Source organism: Lepisma saccharinum, chromosome 5 (genome assembly GCF_977018435.1).
Source record: "Lepisma saccharinum chromosome 5, izLepSacc3.1, whole genome shotgun sequence".
NCBI lineage: Eukaryota > Metazoa > Arthropoda > Insecta > Zygentoma > Lepismatidae > Lepisma > Lepisma saccharinum.
Window position 1 is genome coordinate 72674990 of NC_139233.1, and position 12199 is coordinate 72687188.

Consider the following 12199-nt stretch of genomic DNA (forward strand, 5'->3'; position numbering starts at 1 on the left):
ACTGATTCTGATGTATTGGAAAGTATAGGTGCAAATTTAATCACCAATACTGACCAATACGTTTCAAGAGTTTCAATATCCTGTGGAGTTTGTATAAACACAGTGCAATGTTTTCGCAGATCTAAATAGTATCCTGAAAATTATATAATATGTACAATTTTAATTTTTTTGCAATAACATTGTGGGGAGAAATATGTTTTTTGATTAACTGATTATTTCATTAATATTTTAACAAAAAAAAAAAATCTGGGAGCTTGATATGATATAGTTCCAATTAAAAACTATATTTTAAAACTTACAGTGTTCTGCACCATTTATATTTATTTCAAGTTTCTAAGTATCCTTTTTTATTTTTTTAAGTATCGCCATCAGTATCTGTGGGAATTGATTAGAATATCAACTTTGGTATCAGTATTGGGTTGAAAAAGTAGTAGCTCAGTCCTATACCACTTCTATGAAGATATGCAATAATTCAGTATATTACAGACCATGTGTCCACCCTGGGACTGAGCGAGTTAAGTGATCAACTTTCGATTTTGCCACAAAAGTTCCTGGGTTTGAGTTGCAGCTTGGGCATGGGTATTCTTTATGAGTGCCTCTGCATCAATTTCGTCTTATCATCAATTCTCTGACATATTCATTTCTCCACACAATACTGGTGAAAAGTTAATGAAAATTATGCATTTTGTATTCTTTCAAGAATATTTAACTATGGAAAAGTGTTGTATGGCATTTTATTGACCCTGAGAGGCACCAGAATCAGTAATTAAATTCAAGCTGATACTGTGTGACACTGACAATAACACAAAGGTTTTAGTACCTGCTCAGTTCTAGTAAATTTCTAAATTCATAGTTTCTACTTGAGATATTTTCATAAGCAAAATAAAAACAACTTTTGTTGTAAGGTCAAAAAGAAAACAATGTGAGAGACAACTTACAATATACATATACATACATACATTGGTGCAGTAGCAGCTTCTGCCTATTTGCACATTCGCATGTGCACACCCAAATAAATCTGTAATGCTATTTATTTTTATTATACTTATCTAATTTTATTATACACTATCTAATTCAAAACATCAAATGTTCCCACACCCCATCACCAGCCATGCTTGAATTGTGACCAGTCAACATGTGAATTGTGATTTGGTAGTAACACGGGTTTTAACAGTTTTTATATGAGTTTTAAGGGATTTTAAAATGTGGGTATAGTCCTGTTTTAGTCATTTGTTATCCTAGCATTCAACCTTTCCACGTAAAAACCTATATCCTTTCTAAATGACGAAGCTTTGTGGATTTCCTTTGCTGTTTGAATACATAATTCTGCCATATAAAAGTATAATGTAAAATAAGAACTTTTGTTTTTTAATAGCTTAAATTACTTAATTTGCTCAGCGTTTCTATGTTCTAATTTCAAGAGCTAAGAATGCAATAAAATGTGTGTTACAAAAAATAATCAGTAACAATTTTATAACAATTAATGTAGAGTGAGATGCATAAATATTACCAAGCAAATTGTCCATCACCATGTTTGTTATACCCAATGAGAGTTGAAGAATTTGAAAAAAAAAACACCAAAGAAACTGCTGAAACAGCATACATAAAAATCCATTCATGAAAAAATGTAGGATGCAAGAGAAAAAATAATGAAAATAGTTATGGACAATTTGCCAAGCAATACTTATGCATCTCACTGTAAATGATTTTGAAAGCAACCAGCAAAGGAAATTAAAGAATTTAAGGCAATAAAGAAACAAAAGCTCTTATTTATAGTATTATTAGTAAATTTTACATCTAAGACAATTCCCATCAAAACAAATGAAGATCTATAAATTTTATATATCAGCACTTAATGAGTATTGGTCCATTCCTATTTTGCATTTATTCCAATAATTTGCAATCAATCTGCTTGACTTCATAATCTAATGTTAAATGTTTTGAAATAAAAATATACCTACCTTAGTTGCGAAGCATGATGATGGATACCGGCTGATCAGCTGAAATTTATCAGAACTAATCCATTGTCGAGGATCTTTCATTGTCCATATCAGATCAGGATATACATGATATGCCAGATGTGACATCACTAGATTCTCTAGTTGATCCTTGTTTTGCGCTTGACTATAGAATATATCTAAAAATATAAAATCAAATCATAACAGAAAACATGATATGATCCATATGTTGGTGACGTCATCACTTTAAAATATGTCACCGATAAATTTTTGTGAAAGAAAGCGTAATTTTTGTATTATTATATGTAAATTGCACCTTGTTTGTAATGTATATCATTTGTTTAATATTTATTGTATTTTATGCTCGATTATGAGTGATTCAATGTATCTTCATATTTGAGATAGAGCACTGTGTGAATTTGTATCTCTAAACTTGTGTAGATGTCAGTTGGGAGCATCTTTTTGTAAATAGTGAGTGATTCATCTGTACTTGATCTGTGATCTTGAAAGAGTATAAAAGCGAGGATATCACATAAGAAATGACACACATTGGTAGTTCAGGGTGCAAGCTAGGCCTGTGAGATCATAGATATGCCGATGGCCATACATTGATGCTATGCACAATACTACAACAACCATTCTACGCTAAGAAATAAAGCTAGCCTCAGGATTAATTTTGAATAAATGGCTAAGAGCAAACGTTAGCTCAGTTATTATTGCATATCTCTTGGTGTGGTAGTTTGGGTTGCAAGCTAAGCCTGTGTGATCATAGGCATGCCGATAGCCACGCATTGAGGTTATGCATTTTAGTTAAGTCAAGACATCGTCAAAGCAAAATCCTCACCTTCGTACTAAGCCTGTTTGCATTATAATTGCAATAAATAGAATAAATCCTTTCATTTTTGTCTACTGCAATAATGTGGATTTATTCCTCTGTGCTGTGAAGCATTGTCTTTGCCTAACACTATCCCTGTACCTGAGAGGAGTACTTCACCGAGTCTCGTCGCTGAGTAATACTGAGTTATTAATAATACGATTAATATAACGACATAATACCAATAATCTAATAATAATTGAAACATCTTGTGCTTTCACCTTGAACGTACATATCAAACATGCATATTGTAAAAACTAGGACTGAGTAAATACCACATTGAACCAACACCCATATCAATATCGATTTTCTTACTGATGAACTGATACCAATGCTTGAAAATTGTAACAATTAAAGGTTGTTCAAAAATATTGATTAATATTAGTTGGTGATTATTCCACTCCAATTATGAACATCAATTCACCACAGTTTTGCTTTAAAGTATTGAAAAATTACATCAGAATAGAAAAAAGTACCTGTCATCTAATCACAAAATACATTTATTTTATGCAATATTGGTACAAAATAAATGGAAACTTAGAATTTTGCATATAACTTCTAGGATAATTAGACTTTAATAGTGTCACATGGAATTTATGTGGACCTCACGAGTGATCAAAGCACCAGAAAAGTATCAGCCAGTACAGTTAAGTAAAATCCAACTGCTACCTTTCGATAGTGACACCACTGGCATCAGCCGATACTCATACAGTAGCATGAGCATCGGCTCAGGTGTAGTAAAAATAAATATGCCAATCTTTTTACTGTGCCCTTATATTCTTTATTGAAAAGTTAATTAATATTTGAGACTCAACGCATGATTAAACCTGAGATTTCAGCATTCCATGCCAATGCTATATCAAGCCAAACTCTAGCTACACCCCAAATATCTGGACATAGTATCTTCAGATTAATTGATTGATTGATTTGCTTTATTTCGACTCTCTGGACTGGTAAACAGCCTGAACGAAGATTGTGGTTTTATGGTCATTTTCTTGTGATGCTTTCAAATCTCCTACAGCTTACCCCTGGCTTGTACGTATGAATAGCCGTTTCTATACTCTGATCCAATATAAAATTGGAAATATTTTGTGAATAATCTGAAGGATTTCTTCCTCTCAGGCTCTAATGTACTTTCCCTTAGAAAAGAAACTGTATATTTGGGCATTTAAGTTATTAAGTTATGGCCTTATGTTGACAAGAAAAATAAAAAAGGGCAGAATTGATTACTCAAACACTGGAAATATTTCATTAGGGAATTATTTTCGAAACAGGACTGGACCAACAGTTTTAAGTGAAAAAAAAAAAACTGCACGATGTGCCTCCAATGGGAACGGAACCTGGAATCTCTTGATTACAAAGCAACAGTGTTATTATACTATCATAGAGGTCCTTAAAATTGACAATTCTACCCACAATCTCATACTGACAGCCTGTATCTGTATATCGAAGCAGCAAATTTGTTCCTGTGCTTACTCAACATATTACCTAAATAAAGTAAAGAAAACCATAAACTACTTAATAGTATGAGAAGTTATTTTTCAGTCACCTCTTACACAACATAAGGCACGGGAACAATCATGAACTCCATCTTGTCCATTGGTATTTGGCTGCAAAGAAACAGAAATTATTTTTTGAAAATCATAAGAACTATTTTAGCTTTTAAACTGAATTTTCTTTCTTGTATCATCTCCTGAAGACACCATATTAAGGCAATGAAAATCGGGAATTAAAGAAAAATAAGGCAAAGTTGCCACAAGGTGCCAGAGTTTAATTTTTCTAGCTATTGTATTTTCTGAAATAACAATGGTCTTTTCTTTCTTTATTGTGGTTATTTTACATCACTTTCTGCTACTTAATAGTATTAAACTTGTACTCACTTTACATGCGAAACTGTTTTTTCTTCTTTGTTCTATTAATTTCAGTGGTGACTACCACCATCCTCGTTGAAACTTATTGGCAGTGGCTACTGAAATTAATAGAACAAAGAAGGAAAAAACAGTTTCGCGGATTAAGTTAGTACTAGTTTCTCCGTCTTTATCTACTACCGCGTCTATTTTATCCTAATTATGAATTAATAGTATTGATAGTCAATAAAGTGCTTGCAGTAACATGTGTTGGATGAAGATGAAATACATTAAAATAAGTTAATTTTTAATATACGTTCCTCTTTGGCAAGTTTGATATTCCTGTATCCTATAGCTTCAACAATGAAACACACTTAACGTGACTAATATTATACCACTCTATCCCACAGTTTTCCTTTTCTCTGTTATTTAGCATTGCTTTTCTGCCACTTTTGGATAATAACGCTGATGAGAATGAGTGATAAATAGACAAAATTATGATATTATGAATACAAGGGCATGTTTAACATGCATGTATACATCAGTAATTTATTTTCCTAAGGTAAAATTTGTGTGACTTTTATTCATACAAAAATTTTCACTACTAACTATAGATGGGAGTAGGTGGAAGCTTAAAAAAAGTAAATGGAATATTTTTAATTCCCCATTACCACATTCCCTGCCTATATATATTTCTTCGAGTGGTAAGTAGTCCATGCTCTGAATAATAAAGTTGGAAGGTAATCGGAACATGTTACTTACCATGAAATCATTTGCAACTTATATCCTATGAACATATTTTAGGTCTTAATGTTTCTTACAAGTACCTTCAATGCAACAATACTCCACAGTAACACTGAAAATAGTCAATATGATTGAAGGTAAACAGTGGTCATGAAGAGAAGGTTGAAAAAAAATACATCTACAGTGTGCTCAGTCTAAAAGAATACTGGTAACTAAACTGTAATTATATTATAATCATTTCCCTGTTTTTAATTTATGCTGCGTTGCTTAAAGGGGGTGGGAGTGTCACTAGGTTGCTTTTGCTTTTGGTAGACTACGAATCAACTGGTTTGCTGGTTCAGTAGGTAAGTGTTAAGTGGCTGGCATAAACAAATGTCTGGTAGTACTCACTTTAAGTTTTCTTAGTGCAGGATTATGATGCATTTAAATACTCAGGATCATATATTTTGTAGAACATTACTTCAGGATGATGTTCTGTATGAAATGTCAACAGATGTCTAGGTCATAATGGTCCATTGACTACCATTTATAGCATGTTGACAACTCAAAATCTTTTATCAAAATCATTCTGCATCCCCAAAAAGATAAGGGTGCTGTGTCTATATACAGAGTAATGGGACAACTGTTTCTGGCACTCTGGATGCAAATGCATGGAAGGATTTTCCCACTGAATTAAGATTTGTAAACAGAAAAAGTTATTATGCATCGCATTTCTGCCACTTTTGTCTAATTATGATGAGGATGAGTGATGATCAGTTGAAAATAGTGAAAGGACACTTTCAAAGAGCACCCATGCCCAGACCAAGATTTGAACCTGAGAACTTTGGCAGTGAGATTGAAAGTTGACCACTTAACATACTCGGGAGCTGAGCCAGCATACTGAAGGGAAATAGCCTGCCACAATCAGATAAGCATTACTGAAGTTTTGGAGAAATCATATTTTGAAGGTTTGTCACAAATTTATCTGTATCACTCAATGGAAACTAGAGACATGGTTGCAATATTGCATTGTAAGTAAACATATGTAAAGTAGCTCAAAATATGTGAAAACATACAACATGAAATTTACGTCATTCCTAACACTGCAATTTGCTGACATTTTCCATTTTCACTTGGTTACATACAAAGGAAGTGGCCACGGTGGCTCAGTCGGTAACGTGTCTGACTACCATGCTAAAGGTCCCAGGTTTGATCCCTGGCTGGTTCAAATTTGGAAACTTTTCTAACGTTGGAAGAGGCCCCGGTGCCCACCCAGCATCGAATGACATTGGTCCCTGGGGGAAACTCTGGGGGGTAATGGCAGTCAGGGGCATGATGCTGATCACATCACCCCCAATCATGACAGGATCAAGAAAGTGTTGGGCGTTACCCCCACACCTCCTATACACCTTCATGGCATGGTGCTAAGCACAGGGGAGCACTTTACCTTTTTTTACATACAAAGGAAAAAATATGTAATTACATAAAAATTTGGGTCCTAGCTATAACAGTTATGAAAATGTAAATGATATTTATTGTGCTAACTTTAAAACTTGGTGAAATAATTTATTTATTGTATTATACTTGCCGTGAGAACAAACTGGCTTGCCACCAAGATAATATACCTGTTGATTATTTAATTTCTCGATCCACCCTCTTTCTTTTAATGCCCTTCGCACAGCAGGATATGATGTAGGCATAACAAAAATCTTGTTAGCCTGAAAGTAAGAAAGAATCTTATGTGTGCAAGAAGTATGACATTTTGGAAATAGTTACTCTAATTTCAAAACACAGTCACATGCAAATTAAATCACTGGTAAAAAGATACTTCTTTAATTTGAAATTAATATTATATGAGTACACAAAAGTTGTTGTACACTAAGGTCTTATATACAGTTGAGCCAATCCCACTTTGAACAGATACCCATACAATGCCGATACTCTTATCGAAACCCACAGATACAGATGCAATAATTGTAACAATTAAAAGTTGTACAAAATACTGATTAATTTTCATATGTAAGTATTCCACTCCAATTATATGCATCAATTTATCAGTTTATTGCTTTTAAATATTCAAGAAATTCATTAGAATATTAAAATATTTGGTAAGGTCAATAAATAACCAGATTAATGCCATGAAAAAGCGAGAAAAAAAAAGTGACAGAGTGATGAAACTTATGGGATATGTAGGCCAGGCTTGGGTACGCCACATGTTGGGGAGACAAGTTCCAGACCATATTGCTAGGTGACAGCACTGGCAGGGAAGGGAGGTTGTGTATGTGCAATTTACCTCCAAGGCACCAGTCAGTCATTCAGTGAGGTGAGTCATGGCGTGCACAGTGCCATGTACAGGGTTCCCACGCAAACTCCAAATCCATTTTCCCTGAAATTTCCCTGAGTTTTCCAGTATCCTCATATTTTTCCAGAGTATTGAATGCACAGTAAATGACTACTATAATTTTATAATGGCCTCCTCCATTTCCCCTCATAGCCATACCATCCTCACCTTCTTTATTACTTTTGTTTTCTGATGCAAATAACAAAACTAGTTCAATAAAAAAGAAAAATTACGCTTCTTTGCATGTAATTAAGAACAAAGATGACCAGTTTTCTAGAACTTTAAAGAACTCTGAAACAATTTCTAACATATCTGATATAGAACATTCAAATATTTTCACACTTTTCATAGATGTTCATAAATGGATACAATATCAATTAATCTGTAATGCGTACAACAATAGTTAAGACAAACAAATTATTGGAATTTTTAAAACATATAAAAATGAAGTGACAGTTATTAGTACCGATTTAAAAAGGAATAATAAGTTACTGAGACTGAAATATAAAACAAGAAATGTACATAATGTCTGACACAGCAAATTAAGAAACTTTACTTCTCAGAAGCTTCAAGTTTCTTTAATTGTTCTGCAATAGCCTTCCCTTCTTCTTGCATCTTTTGTTGTTTGGCTTGTAAAGCACGGATCTCACTTGCTTTATATTTCATTTCTTTCCTTTTGTCTTCCTTGTGATCACATTTCTTTTTCATCTTCTGTAATGCTTCTTTGTATCTAATATGTGCACCTTTAACACTCTGGATCATATCTTTGCTTGCTTCTACATTTGACACTCCTCCTACCAGTTTCACTGCATCTTAAACTTTCCGAATAGCCACAACAGATTCTTCTTTCAAGTTTTCTATTAAAACCTGCTTATTTACAGAAAACAAACTTTCCACAAATGCATTGCCATGTGATAAAATCAAAACCAACTTAACAGTGCTCCATAACTCAGAGAAGTCATCCTTGCCCTTCATGACACCTGTAAAAAAGAATCTAGTGCATCAATTTTGATTCAAAAGTTACAAAACTTCTCTTTCAATTCCTTTCCACTACTGACATTGTGCACCAATGTCTTAAACTGGCGAATTACTTTATCACCAGTTACAGCCTTCATTCTCTTTCTCCTGAGAAGTTCCTGTATCAGGTCTTCCATGCACTGAGCACATCGCTTTGGAAACTGAGTCATTTGCTTCGGAACTAAACAACTAGTGGCTCTCACCAACCTGAACTTAAGGGGACTACGTTCCACAATCTTCTCTGTTGTTGACTGCAAAAAATTCTGCAGCTAGTAAAAAACATAAGCTTCTCCTTTTCATTCACCTCTTTAGCTTCCAAAGCAGCTTTGGCACCAATTCCAATATAAATCTTTGTCAAAGGAATCAAGTTGTCAGAATTCCTGACATCAATTTGCATTAATTTAAAACTATTTTTTGCATTGTTCAAGATGTCACTTTTTATGAATCTCCCCATTACATCTCTAACAACACTTTCTAGGGAATCATGAAGAAATGGGAACATAGGTTTGGTGGTTTGGAACATTGTCAAAAAAGGCTCAAATGAGCTAGCTAGAGTCATGAAGAAATTGAGCCTTGCAAGCATAAAACGATCATTAAGCCCAGCCATAATTCTTGACAAACAGTATGATCCCTTGAAACGTTTACTCTGGTGAAAATACTTTTTCAAGTCAGAGAAAATGGCTATAGCTCTTTCAGCAACAGCTACATTTTCAACCCACCGAGAAGCACAGAATTTTCGAGGCAGATCAGTCTTGCCAGTAATTTTTGTGTAATCTGCACGCCGAGATGGAGAATCTTAAAAGAAATAATATATGCATCTAAGAAATTCATGGACACTCCACCCAGATTTCTTGTGACCATGCTGAAAGGCACCATGTATTACATGAAGACCACAGCTACCAACTCATAGTAGCTCTGGATCTTCTTCATCTGAAACCAGATGTTTAGACCAGTAGCGAAGCGTGGTCTTAAGAGGAAGGAAAGCAATGCAGTACTCCGAAAAATGAGGGGGGTATATAAATTATACAGCCCATTGCCCCAGTTTTTCTAGGAAAGAAAGGACATTTTAAATAATAATAATATATCCATGAACTCCTCTCTCAACGGCCATACTGCTAAGTTCAAAATATCTTGTCACTTTATTGATAATAAAATACTTGCTATTACTTACAGCTTCCTGTACGCAATTTGAAATATCCATGTTTGTTTTGGTAAATTCACAACACACCAAACAAAAGCGAACACTCACTTCAACCACTCGTTCTTCCCACACAAATGGAAAATATTCCGAAAAGCTCAGAAGCTAACAGAAAAGTGATGTCAACCTCGTTGTAAAAATTAATGTTCACGGGGGAGTAAAAGAACTGACTTGAAGCTTAAAATTAATTAAGCTTTCGAATAATAGGAAGAACATGCGCTGGTTCTTCTTTTTAATAATGTATTATATTAATAAAAATAATATTTCGAGTTGGATAGCATTTATGACTTAACGTTTTTGTTATTTGCAGGTCTCGGGAGAGAGTTTCATTGCTTTTTTTGTTTTACATACGTTTTATCGAAAAAAACATCAGTTCATTGTTTTTATGAAAACTTACGATAAATATAGTGTAAATTATTTGGTAGTTGTCAACACTGGCGTGTGTTGTAATTTGAGACAAGAGAAGTGTGAAGCGGACAACAGCCAGCTGTTCTGTAGATTCCAGCGCTCCCCAGTGCCGGAACACCATGTTTGTCTTAATCCCTGAACGTTGACATTATTGACACGTTTTACAAATCTTGAAACTCAAAGTAATGCTTTAAAGTTTATCTACATGGAATTTGGAACAGTTATAATAATTTATTTCAATAATTCTGTGTTTATAATGAAGCAAATATACATCTTTGAGATCATGTTAACACTTATATGTTTTCTGATAGTAGTGTCTGCTTTCTGCTTGGCTCGGGTGTTTTCGAGAAGCCGAAAAGCTCCGAAAAACAGAGCTTTTATTAGTGGTTTGGGGACCGTACCTTCACCAGCATCTACCCTTCGCCATATGATACTTGAGAAGCGTTGGTTTCCCGCACAGTGGCTGCAAGCAGAGAGGTTGCTGCTTGCCAACGGGCTGCGGAGAGAATTTGCGGCCGTAAAATTTCGCGAAATCGAGTGCGATAGAAAATAAATAATGCACTCAACGTTAAGTACATTAAATAATATTTTAATAGTGCAAGCAGTGCTTGCTTTGCTTGTACTATATCTTCGCCACTGGTTTAGACAATTCATGGAGAAAAGCCCAATTTACATTTGGTCCATCCATTGACACTTCAACCATTTTTTGAACAGGCAGAGACGACAAAGCTTCTAGAAACTTCCCGAGAAGATCTTTGGCATTTGCATGATCCAAAAATACTGAGGTGAGGTACCGGGTGGACACTTTATTATCAACTATGTTCCAGTACCTCAAAACAATGTCCATCTGTTCACGTTGAACAATCTTATTCAAAGATTCATCAAAGCACACAACAAAGGAGGAACTCAACAAAATCTCATCTTTAAGAAAATTGGTGAAATATGGTGCTAATCCATACAAAATTAAATATGAGACTTTCGTAGGACCAAGTGTAAACTGCTGAGCAATCTTGCTATCTTTAAACATCTTCTAAAAAATGTCTCCTAAGCCTGCCTGAAAATTAAAGGAACAATGGCCAATGACCATTTTTAGAAACCACATAATTTCTGCTGCTCTTAAATCTTCATTCACAACAAAATTTTCCAAAGTAGATTTTGGTTCGCTTGGTGAAGGAACTGAAAGTGTTGACTCTTCTAACTCACTTTTTACTGCAGCACTAGAAGGTTTATTTTGGTCATCAAACTTTGTGCTTGGTAGGAAATAATTTTTCACAGATCGATGCAACTGAGCTTCAGTATTTCTTTTGTGTGCAGCACTTTTTGAATGACTTACTATAGCTTCACGTCCCATGTTACTAAGTTCAAACACTTTTTTACAAGTTTTACACTTTGCTTGTGTCCGACTGTCCTTTACGTCCTCTAGCCACTTAGACCACTCTGGGTTGACACATGGATCAATCCACCGGGGATTAAAACTAGTGTGAAAAGTAGACATACTTTTCCTGAGCCTTTAAATACCAACTCTACAAATATCCTGCAAGAAAAACATGCTTTAGAATTGGTAATATTATGAGTGACAGTGATAATGACAGGAACAAAACAAGCCCAATCTAAGATGAAAAAGTGAGGAATGTTAGTACGTAATGGTAAGTTAGTGACAGTTGCAAGTGCAAGTGTGATGGGAGGATAAGTATACACCGCTCGACTGCCCTTCACCTCATGATATTCAATTTCTGGCATATCTGTTGAGAAAACTATTTCACTACATGATATTAATGTAGATCTGCTGGTACTACAAGTAATTCCATTTTACTCATATGTGAGCTTTTGAGG

At 34.6% G+C, this 12199-nt stretch overlaps 1 protein-coding gene across 1 annotated transcript in view; it reads right to left on the minus strand.

Moving 5' to 3' along the window:
- LOC145988392 (tubulin glycylase 3A-like) overlaps positions 1-12199 on the minus strand; it is a 63618-nt gene that overhangs the window by 40285 nt on the left and 11134 nt on the right. Inside the window, exons 3-5 of the mRNA XM_083123271.1 lie at positions 7028-7120; positions 4382-4442; positions 1962-2137 (exon numbers count right to left, since the gene is read on the minus strand). Of these exons, the coding sequence (XP_082979397.1) occupies positions 1962-2137; positions 4382-4442; positions 7028-7120 (330 nt within the window). The remainder of the gene's footprint in view (positions 1-1961; positions 2138-4381; positions 4443-7027; positions 7121-12199) is intronic.